Source organism: Tubulanus polymorphus, chromosome 3 (assembly GCF_964204645.1).
Source record: "Tubulanus polymorphus chromosome 3, tnTubPoly1.2, whole genome shotgun sequence".
NCBI lineage: Eukaryota > Metazoa > Nemertea > Palaeonemertea > Tubulaniformes > Tubulanidae > Tubulanus > Tubulanus polymorphus.
Window position 1 is genome coordinate 23590719 of NC_134027.1, and position 22610 is coordinate 23613328.

At 38.3% G+C, this 22610-nt stretch overlaps 2 protein-coding genes across 5 annotated transcripts; one reads left to right on the forward strand and one right to left on the reverse strand.

Moving 5' to 3' along the window:
* Positions 1-2734: 2734 nt before the first annotated feature.
* LOC141901766 (MAM and LDL-receptor class A domain-containing protein 1-like) lies at positions 2735-10259 on the forward strand. The gene is made up of 13 exons (XM_074789215.1): positions 2735-2767; positions 3638-3655; positions 5623-5712; positions 6633-6678; positions 7051-7188; positions 7324-7565; positions 7656-7752; positions 7925-8056; positions 8217-8452; positions 8534-8624; positions 9535-9666; positions 9816-10054; positions 10135-10259. Exons 3-13 carry the CDS (start codon positions 5644-5646, stop codon positions 10213-10215), a joined length of 1503 nt encoding a protein of 500 aa, XP_074645316.1. The 5' UTR covers positions 2735-2767; positions 3638-3655; positions 5623-5643; the 3' UTR covers positions 10216-10259.
* A 526-nt stretch (positions 10260-10785) lies between these two features.
* Positions 10786-20987, reverse strand: LOC141901915 (glutamate receptor 2-like). 4 transcript variants are annotated; one of them, XM_074789487.1, is made up of 13 exons: positions 20267-20302; positions 19688-19916; positions 19512-19613; positions 18676-18843; positions 17944-18189; positions 17053-17270; positions 16747-16800; positions 16360-16578; positions 15665-15802; positions 15209-15313; positions 14952-15104; positions 13738-14549; positions 10786-11137 (listed from the first exon to the last, which is right to left on the reverse strand). In XM_074789487.1, exons 3-13 carry the CDS (start codon positions 19600-19602, stop codon positions 10903-10905), a joined length of 2439 nt encoding a protein of 812 aa, XP_074645588.1. In that variant the 5' UTR covers positions 19603-19613; positions 19688-19916; positions 20267-20302; the 3' UTR covers positions 10786-10902. The 4 variants fall into 4 exon arrangements, with proteins under 4 accessions (XP_074645588.1, XP_074645589.1, XP_074645586.1 ...); XM_074789488.1 differs by lacking the exons at positions 19688-19916; positions 20267-20302 and adding an exon at positions 20850-20987; XM_074789485.1 differs by lacking the exons at positions 19688-19916; positions 20267-20302 and adding an exon at positions 20850-20987 and having other exon boundaries at positions 19512-19644.
* Positions 20988-22610: the final 1623 nt, after the last annotated feature.

Here is a 22610-nt window from a genome sequence, read left to right on the forward strand (position 1 = left end):
TACGCTTTTATATATTTAAGCTTGCGCATTAATTCCCCGATTTACTCCAAAATTATCTCTACACGTTGCACTATTATGTCGTATATCGGACTTGGGCCGAAAGCTCTGCAATAAAATACAAAATATAGCTGCAAAGCAGCGATAACGGGTTTCTGCCTTGCTGGATAAGGAGCGCCACCTAGGGGTCAGCTCATATCATGGCTATATTGATCCACATGGGCTACTACGCGAAAAGGTCTAATGTACCAAGGTTGGGGGAAATGACACCGAAAATAACGAAGATACGGTACTTTTACCATGTTCAAGTGGCCGGTAATTTGCCGGTTAGCATACTATTGAATTACAATCGAAAAAACTGATGCTAGAATGAGTTTTCAACATTAACGCCCCCTAGTGGTTAGAATAGGAACTAATTATATTAAGAATTCGTTGTATCATATCCAGGTACATGTATATCAATTTTCATAGAAATCCCTTTATCCGCTTAGTAGCTATCAATGAAAATGCATTTCCAGCAACTTGTAGGTGGCGCTTCTGGAGAACCATATAAGTTACCTACATAAATACAAGTATCTTGAAAAGGGCTACTAACCACACATTGCAACCTCGATTCTTTCGACGGTTAAGGACCTAGGAGCAAAAATCGTTGTTTTCACAGTCCCCTGGTGGCAGTTGTATGAATTAATCATGCAGGTTGGCATATCTATGTACTTATACCAAGTTTTGTGATTTTCATAATAATCAGACCGCATTACATGCGAAAAATTGATGCTGAAATGAGTTTTCAAAATTTACGCCCCTAGTGGTTAAAATAGGAACTAGTTATGTGTGGGGTTCTTTGCATTTAGTAACCAGGTACGTATGTAACAATTTTTATAGAAATCCATTGATACCCTTAGTCGATATAGATGAACATGTGTTTTCCAGCATCTTATAGGTGGCGCTACTGGAGAACCATATGAGTTACATAGTTATTCCATACATCAATACAAGCGTCTTGTCAAGGGCTACTGATCACTCGTTGCAACCACAATTCTATCTCCAACGGTGAAGGAGCTAGGAGCAAAAATCTCTTTGAAAAATTTGGGGTCCCATTTTCGAGCCCGTAGAGCCCAAACGGTTAATCGCAGATAGGGCGTGCCATTGACTTTTTTAACCTCCGGGCTGTTATGAACAAATTTCAAGCCCGGTCGAAGCTGAAAACTCAAAGACAAAAATTTTTCTCACACAGTAACTTTTCGATGTCAGAATTTTCAAAAGTAAAACGTCCCCTGGTGGGGGAACGGGGTCCCCAATCAAAGAGCCATTAGACTTACCTCAAGGTACCTGTGTTCCGTACATCTCACGTAAGTCTCAAGTAAATCCGTTGAGCAATATTCTTGTTACTAGCCGAATTCGAAGTATTAAAGCCTATATATGATACTCACTAACTAGTGTTGCCGAATTCGAAGCTATATATTCTCTCTAACTTGTATACGGCACAAACAAAAACAAGGCTATTAAAAATTCCTCAGTTGCGTTCAGTCGAGCAATGTCCTAATTCAACGGCAAAACACTCGACTTGTAGAACGGGTGTCACTAAACCTAAGACCCCCTAAACCTAAGACCTAAGACCTAAGACCCGTTAGGTCTTATGTTTAGGGGGTCTTAGGTTTAGTGAGACCTATATATGATATACTAAACCTAAGACCCATAAATTTAAGACCCCCAAATATCTCGTCCAAAGTACACAAATAACGAATTAGAGCCAGGTCTTAGGTTTATGGGTCTTAGGTTTAGTGACACCTATATATAATATACTAAACCTAAGACACATAAACCTAAGACCCCCAAATATTTCGTATCTGATAAATGAACCAAATTTAAATAGGCCATCGATGGATCATTTCTAACTAATATCTATATATTAGAACCATTTCGAATAGTCTAAAGTACACAAATAATGATTTATAGTCGGGTCTTAGGTTTATGGGACTTAGGTTTAGTGACACCTATATATAATATACTAAACCTAAGACCTGAACAAAATAACAGAGATAAGAATATATCACTTTTAATTCGATAAAAGACATAAAATGAAATATTTCTATACAAAAATATGTAATTTGTAGATCGCCGATAAAGCACTGTTATCAATATCATTATAAATCAAATTTATTCTGGTCTTGGGCCGCTGTTGATACTAGATTTTTTTATTAGAATCGAACACAATTTGTGTTCTCTCCACTAGTATTTGCAGAACTTGGTTTACATTGTACGATCAAGCTTAAATCCACTTATGGTCACAAACAAATTGTCAATAAGTGGGAAGATTTGTAGACCGATCGCCGATAACAATAAATAACTGGCCGAAGTTATTATGCGTTTACGGATTACGAAACCATAAACGAAGCTCAGCAGCTGAAGCACGGATAGACATGCAGACACATTCGATTGACTCAATATTTTGTGCGCAGCTGATATTGCACAGCTGGGCTGATTGGTGAATAGAACGTTGTGACGATATCGACCATGTCGAGAATTACCCGCTTACGATAAAAATCATGGCTGTAAGAAAAACCATGTTTAATATAACCGTACGACCAACACTATTGAAAACTATAAACTTCATTTTACTGTATTGTGTAATACAGCTGAAGCGTTGTAAATGAATGTAAATATTGCATATAAATGTTATTTTACCCTATTGTGCAGTAACACACCTGTTGTATAACTGTGTAACATTCAAGAAAAACCGTTTACAACACAAAGTGAATTACAACTGGTGGTATGTACTATTAATAAATCTAATGTCAAATCACTTTAATTCCTTATGTACTAGAAGTAATAAAACTACTTAGGAGATAAAGACTTAGGGTGTAAACCATATACATGAACAAAGATTAATTGATTGTTCTAATACAAAATAATACTATGTAATTGTGAATTCGATATATTCAATTGCGCATCAGAAATAACATATACATGCATTTTATAATTGTCGATTCCTTTTTTCTTTTTCATAAATAATTGCATTCCTTTTGTATTTTCTAATTTTTTACCACAACAATGTAATAAATTATCTTCAGTTGTTCTAAAATCTAACCATAATGCAAATTTATTTCGAGTAAAATAATCAATTTGATTAATATTACAATTTTCAGATGATTTTATTTTTTTCGAAATGTTTTTTTTAATTTCTATCCATTGATCTATCATTCTCATTCCTTGACAAAATGTTTTATTCGCAATTCCTTCAATTGTTATTTCTAATTTTAATATTTCGGGATTATAATAATTATCAACATCTATTTTACCATTAGAATATATTTTAGTAAAAAATATTCAAAAACCTTTTATTGAACGTCTAGGAAAGTTAATACTTTTATTAATTGTCATATCTTGCATTAATGGTGAAAGTTTTAAATTTATCAATATAATCATATAATAATGAAAATTCTAGATTATATTGAGTTTTAATTGTTCTCGCAATATTTTCACCAGTTAAAGTATCATAATCTAAACATATATTTGATAGTTTGTAACTCATATCTTTAATCACACTCGATAATACTATTTCATTTACAGGTGCAAAAGTTATTTCGAATATTAAATCTTCTTGAATTGCATAGTTGACCTTTTCTTCTTTCAATTGTAGATTTTGGCAATATATCAGGTTCGTATATATTTTCTTGATCCATTCTAGATATTTTCATTGAAACATCTTTATTATTTAATTCAACCAAATAAAACCATGAATCATTTTTAAATTCTAAATTATCCATGAAAAATGGGTCATCCTTTTCAATTTGTTCTAGAATTTCTTCCGTATTAATTGGTTCTCTGATATTTTTTGAAAATAATTCTTCAATAACTTTATTTATTACTCTATTTTTCATGATATTCAAAATCTTTTGATTATCCAGGATCTGTTGTTCCTTGTAATTTATCCACTATATTTTTTTCCATCAATTCTTGTTTTTATTACACTTCTTTCAGGAGCTGTTAAATATTCTTTTAATTTTTCACGTGTTTCGTGATCAATTTCAACATCATCATCAATTAAATTAGAATTATATGATGTTTCACTATTAAAATCTGTTTCATTAGAATTAGGTTGTTGTTCATCAGTTATACCATTTCCATCAAAATCTTGTAATTCATTATCTTCTACATCTTCATACATTTATAAAATAAAAAAATTAAATTAAAAATATAATATCCCACCTAATAAAATACCAATACAAAATAAAGCTAATTTGATATTTTCATATGATTTATTATTATTATTACTTTGAATTATTTCACGTTGAATATTATCAGTTTTAATATTTTCTGTTGTATTATAACCTTTTAATTTAGAATCATTATCCAATTGAACATTCTTAGTTTTAATTTCAGTTGATTGAATATGTTTTTTATTTTTTCACCTTCCATTAATTTTTGGAGCAGTAATAATTTTTTTATTTATATCATTAAAACCAAATGAATTATTTATTGTTGCAGTTTTAATAAGATTTTTATAACCAATTACATTTCCTATTTTTAATATCAAATCATTAGAAATAATGAATAAATTTGGTCCAATACAATAATTTAAAAGTATATGTGATTTATCTAAATAATTTTGATATCTAATGATATTTTCTGGAATTGATTTATTTTTTTCATTATGAATTGAATCTTCAAATTGAATATATAATATTATTTACAACTTGTTTCTGATAGAAATAAACTCACAATTAAATCTAACGCTCAGATTTGTGTTTGTTTATGTGTTAGATATAGTTTAACTTAATCGAATAATCCAGAATGAAAATATATGTACTAGTTTCAATTGAATTAAGTTTGAATCGTAAGCCACTTGTAAACTGTATTTATAAAGACCGCATTGATTTTCGCCTTCTAAATGCAGTTTGGAATAGTATTCAAGACGTATAGAATTGCTTTCCATTCTTACGAAAACTTTTGACAAATTAACAAATATCAAGACTTTAATTACAAAACGTCTCTATAATCGCCATTAGTTAATTCCAACTGAATTCTTCTTCCTACTTCTGGAAATGTCAATTGTTATAACAAAACTACAACATTGAAATACATTCAGCATGTTGGAGCAAAATCTAGTAAATATCTATAGGATGTGAAACTATTTATGTATTTCCATTCGTTTCGTATTTAATCTATATTTAATCTATATTCGATTAGATTATCTTAAAATGGTAGCGTGAAAAACCGTTACATCGAAAAAAGTATCTATAATTAGCTCTTACAGTTAGACGAGAGGAACGTGTAGGTCATCGAACAATATCCGGTCGATTTGATGAAGTTTTGGTTATTCTATACTATTTTTTCAGAGTAAATCTAACATTTAGGAAACCATGTGCAATATATTAATTGTAAAATCTGATTTTATCGTAACTTTTGATTTTCTCAGCGAAGGCTTGCCTGCACCATTTTGTAAATGTAAAGCTTTTGACTTTTTGTTATCCATGCGAATGTTCCAGGCCCATTTGGATAATGAATTCTAATTACCAAAAAAAATTCCTGGAGTATCATGTGGAACGTTGCAATTGGTAAACGCTGCAATTTCCTACTCGCAAACTCTCATAAAGGCTAAAATGCTCATTATTTTTGAATTAGAGAGCTGGCTTACACACATTCATGTCTGGCAGTTCACACAGTGCAGTCACTATGGGAAAGCTAATTTTGACTTTCGCAACAATCATCGCTGTAAGTAAATGTATAATTGAAACTAAGAAGCAAATATTCCGAAAACGTCACTCCCATCTATCTTCTTTTCAATGTCTTATGTGCGACGTAAACATTCATAAACTACTTGTGTACTAATTTATCACTCCAATCTTACCATATTACGTAGTGTATTCAGTACACTGCTTGGTGTTTAATTTCAACATTACCCCCCATCCGACCAAGTCCAGTATAGCGTGGAATAGTTCCCCGCTCAAAGATACATTTTTAGAAAAGGAGTAATTCGGCTGCGTACTTTTCAAGACAAACCGACATACCGACAAACCGACAAACCGACATACTCGTAGTCCCTAGATCCAGTCACGGGTAATCCACGGAAAAAACCTGTCCCTCGATCCTAGCCACATTACATAAGGGTAATTCACGCAACCACGCAGCCCCTCGTTCCTAGCGTTCGGTTCGTCGGTTTGTCGGTATGTCGGTTTGTCGGTATGTCGGTTCGTCGGTTTGTCGGTATGTCGGTTTGTCGGTTCGTTGGTTTGTCGGTATGTCGGTATGTCGGTTTGTCGGTTCGTCGGTTTGTCGGTTCGTCGGTTTGTCGGTATGACGGTTTGTCGGTTCGTCGGTTTGTCGGTTCGTCGGTTTGTCGGTTCGTCGGTTTGTCGGTATGACGGTTTGTCGGTTCGTCGGTTTGTCGGTATGACGGTTTGTCGGTTCGTCGGTTTGTCGGTATGTCGGTTTGTCGGTTCGTCGGTTTGTCGGTTCGTCAGTTTGTCGGTTCGTCGGTATGTTCGCACGTCCCTATGGCGATATGTCATAAGATTCAATCAGTCCAATATTGGCGGATTAATTCCAAATACCAGTCCAATGTGATAAGTCTCTGCTGGAACTATTTAATGCTATAATGGACTTGAGCCAAATTTATTTTGTCTGCTTTTCAGATGCAGTTTGTCACTATTTGGGGCCGCGCCTCGACTGGGACCCCAGGTTTGTTAGTCATAAGTTGGCGGCACAAGTATAATGATGATAATGAAAATAATAATGAAAAAAATTATATTTATTCACATACCGCTCTCCGCTGGGTATAAAAGCAGTTAACATAAAATACGTACACCATCCTATTACATTTCGATAAAGATGTTGTTTAGAAAGGTGAGTTTTCACACCAGACTTAGATTCATCAATATCTGTGCAGCTAAAAGGTAGGGTAAAAGCTGATCGCAATAAAATATTTTGAAAATAGAAAACAGAATCTAGGTACGTTTGAAAACGGACTCTCTTATCTAGCGGTTCCAAAATATGATAAGCAAAGAGTGTGCCTGGTCCATTGGTGTCTATGATTCATTTTTTATTACGTAGATGAATTAACTACCGATTTTGAGATCGATAACTATAAGTGGAAATCGCGGGGAACATTACAATGGAAGAGATATTCAGGCAGAACACCATCTCGAAGCACCGGCCCAGATGACGATCATACCAGTGATTCTGGAAGAGGTACGAACAGTTCCTAATTCACACAACATCATCCGTACACCCCTCACCCCCCCCCCAAACTGTGAGAATATGAAGTTAACGATATTGTTGAGTTGAAAATATCGAAGCGATTTTCAATATTTACTCTCATTTCAGGGTGGTACTATGTGTACGTGGAAGCTTCTTCCCCGGCAAAAAAGGGGGATCAAGCCTGGTTAGAAGCAAATACCATATCAAAATCTGACGCCTGCATTATGAACTTTTATTATCACATGTCCGGTAAAACGATGGGGAAATTAGAGGTTAAAGTGAACGGAAACGTTTTATTTTCGAAATCTGGTAATCAGAGATATCGATGGAAACTGGGATCAGTTCCAATCGCAAAAGGAAACGCCGCAGTACGTACTCAAAGCACAGCTTAGTATTTCTTCAATTTGTTTTATTATTGCTTTAAACCAACAATTGATGTATTTCGTCTTTTTTTCCAGATTCAGTTTGTCGCTACCCGGGGAAAGTCTTGGAAATCTGACATAGCCATCGATGACATCACTTTTACGGGATGCACCCCGACACCCGTGGTATCAGGTTTGTTAGTTTTAAGTTGTGACATATAAGTATTAGTTGATCGTAATAGAATAGTGAAACTAGTGGATAGAATCTGATAACTGGTCACCTTTGAAAACGGACTCCTTTATCTAGCAGGTACTACTGAGTAGGCCCAGGCAATTTTAACCTATAATTAATTTTTATAACGTAGGGCAATTGACTACAGATTTTGAGACAGATAACGGAAAGTGGAACTCGCAGGGATCATTAGAATGGACGAGACAATCAGGCAGTACAGGGTCTTCTGGCACCGGTCCAAGTGAAGACCATACAACTGGAAGTGGTATGGACAGTTTCTTACTCATACAACATCGTCTATACACCTCTTACCTCTCTCAATCTTCCAGAATGTGATGTTAACTGAGATTATTGAGAGGAAATAGGCGTTCATACCATTAAATAGAATCGCGACGAGCAGTGTTTAACATTTACTCTAATTTTAGGATCGTATGTGTACATGGAATCTTCCGGGAAACATGTAGGTGATCAAGCCAAGTTTGAAGCAGATACCCTATCGATGTCTGACTCCTGCGTCATGAACTTTTATTATCACATGCACGGTTCACATATGGGAACACTTGAAGTTAAACTCAACGGAAAAGTCGAATTTTCGAAATCTGGTGATCAGGGAAATCAATGGAAACAGGGATCAGTTACGATTGCAAAAGGAAACGCAGAGGTACGTACTGAGTACACAGCTTAGTATTTCATTCAAAACTGTTACCAACACTCTGAGGAAATAATTGTATGTTTTTTTCAGATCCAGTTTGTCGCTACCCGCGGTAACGGTGATAAGTCCAACATAGCTATTGATGACGTCAGATTTACTCCGGAATGCACTGCGACACCAGGTTTGTTAGTTTAAATCGCGACACAACTGAAGTTGATCACAAATAGTGAAATATGGAGATAACCTAATAACTAATGACGTTTGAAAACAGATTCCTTTATCTAACGGGTCCAAAAATACGGTATTCAATAAGTAGGCCTGATCCATCGAAGTACCGTCGAACCTCGTTTAGTACGATGCCGGTGGGTACATGGAAAATCATCGCACTAACCGAATTTCGTACTAACCATTTCATAAAAACAATTCCATAATTACTTTAAAGGACTTTTCCGATTTCGAAATCAAACGCACTGTTTCGATTCCGGCAGGTGCGGTGGGTTTGTAAGCGACACTTAATCAAAATATATGAAACGAAATCTAATTGTCAGATAAATAACATGGTTAATCCCTATTATCTTAAGATTAAAAAGAATAATGCGGACGAGTCGAACTTTTAAAAAGGCGGATCTCATTACGCACCATCGTACTAAGCATGTTTATTTACTATAGAAATTTATAGGAGATCGTATATTATACATCGTATTACCGACAATCTGTTTTTTTTAATCTTGATATAGGGATTGACCCTGTTATTCATTTGGTTGGTAATTTTCGTTTGACTTTTTTGGACTGAGTGTCCCTTTACAGACCCGCCACACCTGCCAGAAGCGAAACAGGGGGTTTGATTTTGAAATCGAAAATCGAAGTACAGATATAGTTGTGTGGTCAGCGGTCGAATTTACAGACCTTTTGTTTACATCGAAGTACATAATTGGGAAATTCGGTTCCGGTTCATTCAAACAATCTTCCAACCAGTCTCGTTTAAACGGGATAGTTACTTAGCAAACATTTTTATAGGAAAATTCTTATTCCGGGAATTCCGGAAGTTAATTAATTAATTAATTAATGTAATTAATTTTCTTATTACGTAGGACAATTGACTACCGATTTTGAGACGGATAATGGAGAGTGGATCTTACGGGGAACGTTACGATGGAAACGACAATCAGGCAGTACAGAATCCCGTGGCACCGGTCCAAGTGCAGATCATACAACTGGAAGTGGTACGAACAGTTTCTAATTTATACAACATCGTCCATTACACCCCTCAATTCTACATGTGAGAATATGAAATTAACGAGATTGTTAAGCGGAAAATAGGTGTCCATACGATACTGCGACCAACAGTGTTTAATATTTACTCACATTTCAGGAACATACATACATGTGGACACATCCAGCTTCAGATCTCCAGGTGACCAAGGATGGCTCGAGGCAGCTACTCAATCAGCGTCTGACTCCTGCGTCATGAACTTTTATTATAACATGAACGGTTCAACGATGGGAAAATTAGAAGTTAAAATCAACGGAAAAGAAGTATTTGATCAATCTGGTAATCAGGGAGATCAATGGAAACAGGGATCAGTTACGATTGCAAAAGGGGACGCCATAGTACGTACTCAGTGCATGGCTTAGAGTTCATCTGAACTTTTACCAAGAATCTGAAAAATGTATTTGTTTCGTTTTTTCAGATCCAGTTTGTCGCTACCAAGGGACCCACTTGGCAATCCGACATAGCTATCGATGACATCACTTTTTCATCCGACTGCTAGCGATCTACTCCTTCATGTCGATACATAAGATATGCATTCAGTGCTTATTATAAACATAAAAAATATCATGCTAAACATATGCGCGTGTTCTATTGTTCAATCACTGAGTCTCTTCTCAAATTGCATTTAACATCCAACCCTGGACGAACATAGCGAACATTACACTCCCCTAGAGACGGACACCGGCGGTTTTATTTCTTCGAAAACATATGTGCGTCGTACTACCGCTATCCCTTGACGAATATTCCAACTGTACAGTTCCGTGGCCGACATAACCAACCTGATTTTGAAAAACTAAACACTTTGATACGTGCATCGTTGATATTTCCATTCGCCACAGAAATTCTTTCCTGAGAAATTGGAAATTGAAATTGGTTCGTACGTGCAGTTAGTTGCCGAGATACCGAGAAAGCGTACGACATTCTACGCAATGTAGAATTTTGAGGATCCTTCCCCGAACCTAACGCTGAAGAAATCCTTCCTTGCGTAAAGAATTGAATATATAACCTGGTCACAAAATGCAATGACATTGAAACAAAGGAATCTTTATAAACTAAATATATTATCGAGGTAAATGTATACATGACGAACTGGGTTAGAGACCTGGTCTTCCGTTTGGATATCGGTGTCTCAAGATAATACAATGGATATTCCTAACCTCATTGTCTAATCTGAATAAAGAATATTTCAAAGAGGTTCAGATTCTGGTGAAAGGTTACTCCGGTCGCCGGTATTTTCCTGCGATTTCGCTCTTCTGTAGATCAACAGCAAGTGTTCTATAAGCGCTACAAATGACGCGACGGCTAGTCCGATAATCAACGTGAAAAACACCCCAGACATTTCAAAAAACGTCAACGGTTCAGTCTCCGATATTTCGTCTGACCACATGTCGGGATCGCATTGAAACTGACGCTTGAGATACCTGGAAAAAAACATGAATGAACAACATGAGTCACGCAGAAAAATGTTTACTGATTATACCAGGATTCATTTTTCTTCACATAATCCAGTGACCAATTGATTGAAAATTGATTAATGTTAACTTTTGGTTGAAATGACATCGTACAATAAAGAGAATCCCTAAAAAATAACGAAAAATACCTAGACTTTGGACCAATTCACTTGTATTAAACGGTTCTGGATATGTCAGTTGTCCATATTAAAAGAATCACACCTTTAAACAGTGCGTACTTTTCCGTGCATACCGGTACTTAGACACTCCAGAGGAGTGAACTCTGTCTCGGCGTGGAGTTACAGCGCTTTATGAATGTTATCATTATCAAAAATAAAGATTGAAAATGTTTCCTTAGAAGCTAGAGATTTGTTCGATATTTCAAGGAAACAAGTTTTTTCAAGGGTTATCATTGTGGGATTTTCTATATCGTCAAAACACTGATATAGTGTTTTACCAAAGGGTATAGTAACAATTTAAAAACTCCAGGCCCGTGCGAGCTATTTTGACGGGCAGTTCTATTTCTAGGGTTAAGGGGACCACTTCCCTATAGAAAAATGACACATCTAAGATATGAAGTACCTAAAAAAAATCATTTGAGAATGGATTAACTTTCATTTTCCGAAATAAATTGCCAATGGGCAAAGTGTGGTTTACCTAGAAAGCTAGAGGTTGTTTGGAGTAAGGGCATTGCTTGAAAAATCTTTTTAATTCGTGACTTCAAAGTTCTAGAAGTTTGTATTGTATTTTATCTTTCTTAAAGAATTATTTTGTAGTCAAATAAGACCGAAGATAAACACGGTCTACGGTCTACGTCCAAAATTTCGTAGGATACAGGTATAGGCGCGGCATTGGAAACTATTTTACCCCTGTGAAGCTGGCTCCCGGTCCAGAGGGTGGCTGAATATTGAGTCTTCGAAAGGAAACCTTTTCCAATGTATGGCCGCGGAAGCTAAAACCGGGGCGTAGTATTAGATCGTTTTAAATCCTGGAATTTACCACTACAATATTCAGACCTCGACCGATAGTTTGCTGCTTAGTATTTTCAGGTCACAAGAAATTACAATTTATTACATACAAATTCTATCAAACAGAAAACACAGCGCTCATCTGCTACGACGATTATTCAGCCTGTACCATCATACCAAACGTGCACGCGCAAAGCAAGCAGGGTTACAGCATCACCATATCAGAGCCGTCGGGAGGAATTTTCAGGGGCGAGACTTATTTCTGAAGGGTGGTCTGGGGGCCCTCCCCTAGAAAAATTTTGAAAATTCAATCGCCGGAGATGTGTTTTGGGACCATTTCACGGGCTTATTCACAGAAGCATGAGAAGCCGTGAGCCAACCACCCAGGACAGAGAACGACGAGCTGCTACGCGGTACAGCGTGCTTTTGAAAATATTTTTGTTAAGCAAAAAAGTGGGGCGGCTTCGGCTGCCCCTGCCGCCCCTGTTCCGACGGCCCTGCATATAGAAGTCTGTATGAGCGTGTGTTGGTGTGCGCAACAGTCTAATGTTAGCACTCCCACGCACGTGGAGGCCTTGACGTATAGTGAACGTTCGCTTCACTTCAATCTCAATCAACACATTCACGGGGTATTAAAATGAAACAAATAAAACAATGGCAATATGTGAAATGATTATATTCTCACCAACAATGAGCATTTAAAATTCGCACATATACGACACCTAGTCCAATGAAATGTTCGCCATTAATGGCTTTCCCTAATTATTTTAGTAGCGCCGGAATTCCCCGTATATCCCAAAAACAGCCAATCCCATTCGCTCGTAGAGACGACGCCTCCCAATCGAGGTCATTGCAATTTTATACGCAAGAGCTAAGAATTTTCACGCCAAAAACAGTTTTTCGTCGAATTTAAACAAAGTTGACCATGTCATCGTCGGAGGTTCGTCATGTCTTCAAGCGCATCGATTATATGTCGTTTAACCCGAGAACCAATGAAAAAAATGCTCACATAAAAAAACGTACCGCGATTTTACATGAATTGGCTCAATGCCAACCTCATACTGCTGACAAAGGTAAACCAAAAAAAAACATGAACATTGTATCCATGTTTCTTGACACTGACTTTGAAGGGGACTTCGAAAATCCCGTTCGCTACCCCGAACCCCCACTCGGCACGGGTCTGGGGCCCAGCATCTTCACCCGTCAAGGGATTCGAACCCACTACGCTAAAGCTGTTCCCCGAACCCCTTGACCTCACGAGTCGTTGGAGTCGTTACTAGCCGACCAGAATCCGGTCGTACCAATCACAGCGCTTGTAACAAACCGACAGTAGACTTCTGTTGGTTTTCCCGTTAAATGGACCAATCAGCGAACGTTTTACCGAACAAGGAAGTATTTCGCAAGTCGATATATGACGTCATGCGCAACAGCGCCAGTAATGAAATCACGCTTCGTGAGGCCAGGGGGCTGGTGGAAGCGAGTTTGGGAGTGATACTGGACCCCTGGCAAGCGAGGATGGGGGCCCAAATGCTCAGATTGTCATTTATCCACTGGTTCAACGGATAATGAATACATGTAAGTATTCATCCTATCGAAACTTACTTATCTTCCACTTCCTTTTGCCGTCCGCTTTCTCTTGTCAAGGCGATTAACGCATCGATCGGACGTTTTACCATTGCACCTACCGGCAACGCAAACGCGAATCGTAATCCATACAACTGCTTCAGTCCGTGCTCGATTAAGTCGCATCTTTGCGCCACCGCGTACCGAGCCGTCAACGTGTCGGTAAGCAATATGAAATTCTCGTCGACAATCCGCTCAACGGCGGTTTCTAAATCCGGCAGAATGTTACCGGTTCGGCGAATGATGCTCCACACCATGATCTCGGGAAATTTCTGCGCTTTCGACAACATTTTCTTAACTTCGGTATTGTTTATAACGCCGAAATTCCCCTCACCCCTATCGATCAATTCGTTCAGATTCGTAATCGGTTGCTCATCGGCTCTCAGTCTCAGAAACGCCGTCATATTGGCCGTATAGGCGGCCGACAGCGCTATACTGAAAAACATTACAACGGCGACGAGGATCCTACTGGGAATCGCGTTAGGATTAGTCTCCGAACTGCCGCCACTGAATCGAGCCACTGTAAAGTATAAAGTGTCCGCAAACGAGATCGTGTCGGTTGTGTAGTCTATAAACGTCAACAACGACAGTAATATACTTATGGCGAATATCATCGCCAGCACGACCAGCCATAACGTCATGACGAACGGTTTTAGAAATTGCCAGCGATTCTTTTCAACTCCGGGCAGCTTGGATAACAAATGCAGCGACGCCGGGTAGATCGGGTCGGTGAAATCGACGACGGTCGTCCGTTCTACATCGACGGCGAATCCACCAGCCGCTACCTCCCCCTGGAAATCAATATCAACCTGATTATAATTTGGTTTACGGGCACCGAGTGGGGTGCCGGCATACACACCAGACGATGCCACTAAAATATCAGACTAACAAGATCAAAATTAGTTGATTTCTGAAGAAGAATCTCACTAACAAAAATCAAGCAATTCAAGCGTCCACAATGTGGAACGATTTTCGAATAGAATTTTGAAAAAATTGTCTAGGGCTTAATGTCATCAGCATTTTTGAAATGAAATTTCTAGCGAACTTGGCAGATTCTGGCGGAATGACATTATATATCATTCCTCTGAGATTGAAATCAGTTGCAACAAATAGTGCTCTTTCCGGTTAGTGTCAAATTTTCAGTGGGTTGCACATTTCTTCCATACGTATCTAATACGCACAAAAATACTCACAAATGTTTCTAATACAGCAAATAGATCCGTACTCATCGGGTACGGATTGTATATAAACCCGATACGGAGATCGGCCCTGTACATTTCAAGTAAATCGTAAAATATTCCGGTGAAGTTTCCATCTTTTGATCTCATAAAGAACGGTGGTTCTTGCTTAAATAGAATAGTGGAAAATGAGATACGTGAGGCTTGGCAACTGCCGTCTTGAAGGTTGCATTAAGTATTGTTGAAATTTGACTCGGTATTCATATACTGACCAGTCTTATCAAAATCTGCCCTCGGACAGCAGAAAATACACTGACACCTTGACCAGGAATAGGACTGATCGGTTTTCCGTCGTCGAGTTTATCCCAATCCGCGAACTTAACATGAAAAATAAACAACATCTAAACCCACTCGAAAAGCATTCGTCGTGAACGACCTTTTATAGGTCGTAATCAGCGCTAGGCCACGGAGGCCTACGGACAGACGGGCGTTGAGATGAAGTACGACTCCCACCTGAAACCCCGCGGAGGCGTTGAAGCCACTGAGAAATGGAAAAGCTTTTTTTACGAAACAAATTGATAATTTTACAGACTCGCTGAAATAATTGAAACTATCGGTACAGAAAAGATTGACTTTATAAGGCTATCGTAGAAAAAGAGTTCATTTATGTCGAGGTGAAATTCTGGTACTTCCTCCACATTTTACACTGGTCGATATGTTCTTATTACCTTTAGTTCAGTCATTACACACCCAGTTTTACTTTTAACGGCGTTCGTTTCGCAAACATAAACGGCAGGCGTCTCACGACAGTTCTTCAGCGAGAAGTTAAAATGGCCGCTTAACCCATCAACTTCGACTTGAGAATCCTAGAATCGAATTAGACAGCGAATAACGAAAATTAAAACCGGGACCGATCTACTCGGATTAAGCGATTAATACGGATTAACCAGATTTGACTGTAGTTCAGACGGAAGTCATTGAAATCGAGAATGAGAAGTTCATTGTTAGTAGCTTATCATAATTTTACTGAATCATTGAAGTTATTGAGAATGAAAAGGCCATCGATATATTCATACGCATATACACATGAACTGCCAGGATCTAGGGGCAGACTTTGACGGGAGATAGAGAAATGAAAAGGGCATATATACTGAAAAAGGGTAAGTAAAGTATCTACGCAGCCAAAACAGGGTTCTGGAAAATTCTGAAATTAAAGAGAATATGAGCTAAAATCTGTGCTGCAGACTGCTATCTTATTAATTGCGGGTGGAAAATATGCCATGAAAAATATTTCCATTGTGTTTTTTAGAGGCACGTGCTCCATGTGCTCCCGTCTGGATCCGCCCCTTGCTATTATAAACTCAGACCGCCATTCATAAAAAATCTTCTACGTCCTATAGTAACAATAAACCTCTTAACATACGAAAAATCCGTCCGATTTTTCCCTAATTCGTTGCTCGGCAAATTTATTCAGAGTGAGAAGCGTGTCGAACAATCCGTAATCTCGAGTCTTATCGTATGTTAGTAATTTGTTCAGGTTGTACGTTTTCACTAGACTTCCGTTGAACATATCGAGAAATGACAGCGATGGATTCGTTTGCGGTATGTCGTACGAAGCAAAAAGCCTATAGGGAACATCCTCCTAAAAATAGAGAAAGCTAATTCTAAAAATATCAGCACTAACGCAACCCTCAAATTTGAATGAAAATAACTCATAGGACTGAGTGGAAACGTCACTACTCTCTTAGTTTTCTAAAATGGCTCATAGAATTGAGTGTTAACGGCACTAATCTAACAAAGCAATACTCACGTATGTAAGATATAGCCAGCGATAAAGATATGTGTTCATATCAAAGTTAGTTGCCTGAAAAAGTTCAAGAATAGCCTACATTCTTTTTCGTCATGCTCGGCTGACAACGTACACTTTTACTTGTTATAATAATAATATAAAATATCGTTAACTGTAAATCTTTTCGGCGCTCGCCACGTCGGGGAGCTATTCGCGATTACTTTTTTGCCCTTCAGTACCCCGGTCCCCCAACCCCCAACCTTCCAAAAATCCTGGCTCCGCCCTTGCGTAACCCATCCCTAATTTCAGAAATCTCCTCGTACTTACCATCTCGAACGGATGGTACGCGTTCGGCATTCTTGAGTATACGACAATGTGCGATATTCCAAGAGCTCGTGAAGTCTCCAGTTGACGATACGTTTCTCCATTGGGCGTATAACGGCTGTTCGACCAGCCCATCACGAACGGGAAATGTCTGAAACAGGGTTTCTCCTTAAACCGCTTTGAGTACGAATCGAACGCGCGAAGGAAATCATCGAGCTCACCTGAAAAAAAGAAACACCCATTCCGGTTTTAAAATGATGTTTGGCCCGAGCCAAGTTTGGCCCGAAACAACTGCCAAATCGGCTCCGTGTGATCGCGGCTGTAGTCAGAATGTAGATCTGTAGCCCCCGGGCCTTCACATTTTTAAAGCCACACGTCCATTTTTAAAACCTCTTAATTCAGATCCTTAACTTGCTGGACGAGTTTAAAAGTCTAGATTAGTTACATATACTAGCTGTCGTGGGACATGTATTGACATTTGTCTAAATGATAATTCAAATACATGTCAGTTGAATGAAACACTGTAGCTAGAAAAGTATAGTTTAGATCTATTTGTCACAAACTGTCTGGTGTTATTTTCAATAAACCTCCAAGTTAGGCTTAATTCAAATGTTACCTTGTTTCTCCTAATCGACCCGGTCATTTTTTAAGCTGCTATAAAAGTTGTAATCAGTTCATGTCTATAACTGCCGGATTAGATATGTTGATAGTGACTTCTTTCAGAATAATCTACAGCGTTGATAGGTGGCCGACCTGGACAACTTTTAAGCTCAGTAGAAATGAGAAACAAGGTATCAATATTCTAGTTTAAGGTGTCCTGTTGATGACGATTTCTCGATGTTTCAAATCGTTTGGTTAAACGTTGAATAGCGGATGAACAGTGTCGACGCATACCTGTATGGTGTGTTATGATCATGAAACTGTGGCAGTGTTTGTCCTCTGAGGTTTTGATGAAACTGAAAACAAGACTCATCACTTGATCCAAAGTCGGCAGAACGTTATATACTTTATCTTTAGGCGGACATGGTTTAGCTTGCACACCAGCGCCGACGATAAAATATTCCGTTCCTAAATATCTTTGAAAATAATCTACCGGTGGTCCGATCGCGGCGTCATATTTTGCTTGCAATACCGTTTTTACTGAAAAATATGAAAGATTTCTTTTATTGAAAATACGCGCGGTTCCTTCCCCAACGATAGATAATGCTAACAGTGTCAATAAAACGGCAAGCACGCACCAGATGGCGCAACATTAAACTAAATTTGGTTTTTATGTAAATTCACGTCGGTACGTCGTTAAATTTAAATCTGTTGAACAAAGTTGTAAGTCAATCTTGGTTGTTTCAGAATTTCAGAAAGAAAACCAGTTTGGCGAGCTGCTTGTATTTCTCACACAGCACTTTGTGTACCGGTACGTACTAAAAAAGCCTTGAGTAGTACGTAGTAGAAAAACGTTGGCAGACGATAAAATTCATCCTGAGCCAGAATTTCACGTTAAGTCATTAAGGTGCGCACAATAAGCGTCATCGTTTGACCCCATCATCCTTTCTTCGCGATTGTTTGCTGTTTGGTAAGACCCCTCCCTTTCCACACCGCGCACGTACTAAATGGATAAACCCAACTTACATTTCTCGTTGAGACCGACTCCTCTTCTGATCTCCGACCGGATGTCGACGAAGGTAAAATTAATAGACGGTTTCGGTGCATTAGTTCGACTTTGAACTCGCGCGATTGCTTTTGAAAAATATTCGACTCTTTCTTGCATTCTCACAAAATCATCGGTGATGATACAAACTGTAAAACAAAAGATATATTGAAAAATAAATGATTGACGCCTTGGTAGGTGACGGAAAGTGCCTGCAATGAAATCCGTAAAAGGGCTGAATTTGGGATCAAAATAGCAACCACTGCAAGGATTCGAACCTGATAAACATCGTGAGGTGCATTCAATAATGCTGTAATGAACATGAACATCATTTAATAATGTTACGCTTTTCTGTGAAATAAATTGAAATTGAAAATTGAAATTGAGAATGTGCCGCGGAACGAAATCCTGATTAGACTGGTTTCCGGTCTCTATTTCCAATGGGGACATGTCACCTCCTGTGGCAATCGAGGATTCCACTTATGGCAGGTGAGGATCCACCAGGCTCGCTAGTCGTAACTCGGTTTTCCGCGTGCGATTTCTTTTATATTTCAATGAATACCGAATGAACTTTTCTCTCAGATAGATCAAATATTTTGGAACCGATATCGAGTAGAAAAAAAGAAGAATTTAAAGTATTGGTAAGTGCTGTGGAACCTCGTTGTAACGAACCCTGATACAACGATTCATCGGTTATAACAAATACGGAATTTCGTCCGTGAAAATAGTTAATCATTTTCACACTAGATATAACGAACATATTTCCTTTAACGAATTCCATCGAATCGAAAATTAAATTGAGAAATATTATACCTACCGACTCGCATCGTCTTCGCCGAGGTGGCCGTCACCAGAAAACCCGAACTGAAGATAAGAACCCATATTGCCGAGTAACGTAGAATTTCCATTTCATCTTCTCCTATCGAAAGAACAGGGCGTAATGCGTTATCCTGTGTATAGGACAATTCATAATTTGAGCTTAATTGTGCTTACATCATTTGTGACGATGTGTACGATTATCTCCCAAAAGACCAGACGATAGATGCTAGTACAAAGTGCTACTTGATTTTTGTCGTTTCAATAATCGTGTAATGGGTAAAATGGAATGGAATGGTTGAGTTGTATTCATCGTGTATCCCCGTGGGCATGATAATCAAATTGTATCATCAAATTAGCGAGGCCCTTATTCTAATCAAACGGTTGCACATTAAAGTGATGAATCCTAGTACACAAAAAAACAAATCAGATGGATTAATTCATACAAAGGCCTACAATTTGGAACCCCCTCGAGATAGGGCCATGGATCAGCCACTGGAGCCACTGGATCTAATATTTCCAAAATAATGACAATATAAGACAGACGGTAGTGGAATTCATCACCTAGTAGGCCATAACACCAAAGGAGAAAAATTCTTTCATTTCTTGGGACATTTGTCCATCTACGTGTTCAGCGGTGTTCAGGTAACAGGCTGGATCCGCCCCTGGCGCATGTCTTAATACGTAATATGCGAATGCATATACATTATGTCTTTACGTACACGTACATATATCATATATATAAAAGTACCGTACCTTCAACTATAAGAGCCTATAGACAATATGATCGTGATCTACATCTACCAGCAAACAGACACCAGACAGTCAGTCATCGTGGTGCTTTGTTAAGAAACCAGGGCATGAAGCATTCATTAGATATTATTCAATTATTCGCATACATGTATTTAATCGGCGAATTGAATACCACAGCCGACGCGAGAGTCGCCCCTGGAGGTGGATGTATCTACGGCCTTCGTGGTTCTTGGTGTAACAAAAGTCGATTGAGACGTGATGGAGGACTAATAGAGGGGGGGGGGGTATGAGACGAAGGGGCAGAATTTGAAGGATAAATCGTAAAATTAATTTTTACACATATTGATTGAAAAATCCTATGCAAACGACTAGGCTACACTGGGGTGTCCCGTAAAAATGTCACTCAGATTTGATTAGTTCTAATTTATAAACAGAGTTATTCGATTAAATAAATTTGGCCTAATGAAGCCGAATGTTAATTTCATACTATTGAACTTGTATAGAAAATCACCGATGCATTAAGGCCGCAGAAACAGTCATCCAAAAAAGTGACGGAATTGATCAGTTTTATGGATTATGTTCTTACCTTGGAACCGTTGATGGCCTGCACTACGTTTGATCCACCTTCTTATCCTCGGTACGAATCTCCATGCATTAGATGGGAACCAACAGAAGAAAAAAACCTAACAGCAATGCTCTGTGAAAGTTCATTCATGTACTTATATCGTGTTATGTGCTATATATAGTGGAACGACCAATAGCGCTAACACCTGGTTTAACAAGCAACGCGCCACAACCAGCAGATGTACAATGAAAAATAGATTTTTATTGCGCTCTCGGGGAAAGAACTAATCGTAAAGATATTGTTGATAAAGATATTGTTTTGTTTTTAAAAGGGACCTTACCTACCTCGGACAATACGCTAAGAGCCCTGCCACTGTACACAGGGACTTGATAGTGAAAGAATAATAACCAGTATCAATGACCAACCCCAGTATCCCTGTATAATCAAAAAACAAGGGTGACAACTAATCATCAATCTGAAAATGATCTCTCCACTTCAATCGACTGTAATTCCAAAAATCCTCAACCGATTCACATGAAATTAGCTTTAATACAAACTAGAAGACTTTCTGCTTTCAACGAGCCTATAACGATCACTCTACAACAAATAGCTCACAACGAAATCGGCGTTTATTTACGGGAGATAGCTCAAAATGGAGGTGTACAGATTCTATGGTGGACAGCAAAAATGGCAGTTTTTTCACTTGAAACAATATTTTCTATGTAAAATTTTTAGAGAAAACCCTAACAAACTTATTTCTTATCTATGTTTTTTTATTTTTTTATTTATCTATGTTTTTGTATGTTTTTTCACTGTAGACCGGGTGCGCAGTCGGTCTAGTGTGGCAGGGTCTCGTACTGTGGCATTCTCGATGCCATGAGGTTCGAATCCCTGCCGGGGGAGGATGGTGAAAGAGGTACCCTGTGTCTGTATGTTGAAGTGACCTTTCATGGAAAGTATGCCCAAGGTTAAGAAGTAAAGGGAAGGGGTTTAAATCAAATAAGTATATCTCAGAAAAAGGGCACTATCAGCCAAATGGGGGGAGGGGGGTCAGTAACTAGTACGTAACTCCAGTAACCCCCTCTGCCTACGGGCCTGTGATGCCAATACATTTTCTTTTGGTCCGGGAGATATCTCATCCAGTTGAATTCCCAAGACGAAAATGAACTTTGCCCTTTTATGAAGAAATATTGCACATACAAAACTGCGTAAATCGCATCTAATTTTCTTCAATAGAAAGAATGATTATTGACCAAGTTATAATTCTGATTTATCTAATCAGAAATGTAGAAACTATGTATCTAATGTAGAAACTACTCATAAAACGCAACTTTTCTCTCGATAAACAAATAATGTCTGTAATAAACAAAACACCAGGGGCCAGTTGCACAGTCGTGACTTAAGTCCAAAAGTGGTCTTAAATCTGAAGAATGGTCTTAAGTTGTTAGATTGGCTGTAGAACTAAGTTGGTCTTAGACTGGTCTTAAGTCTAAGCCATGACTATGCAACCGGCCCCAGGGGCTGGTTTTATAGACTGGTATTACCTTTAACCCAGGGGCTAACTCATTTTTAATTTAATTCATTTTCAATTGATTTAGCCCCGGGTTAAAGGTAATACCAGTCTATAAACCGGGCTAGGGCGAACATTCTAAATTCTTATTATTTGTTCATTTCCGAAATAAACAACTTTAACCTAGTAAAATATCTTCGGACATATGAACCTTTTCCCTCTGGAAAATGTGGTACTACACGTGGGTATTAACAGTGTCCATCAGTCGAAAG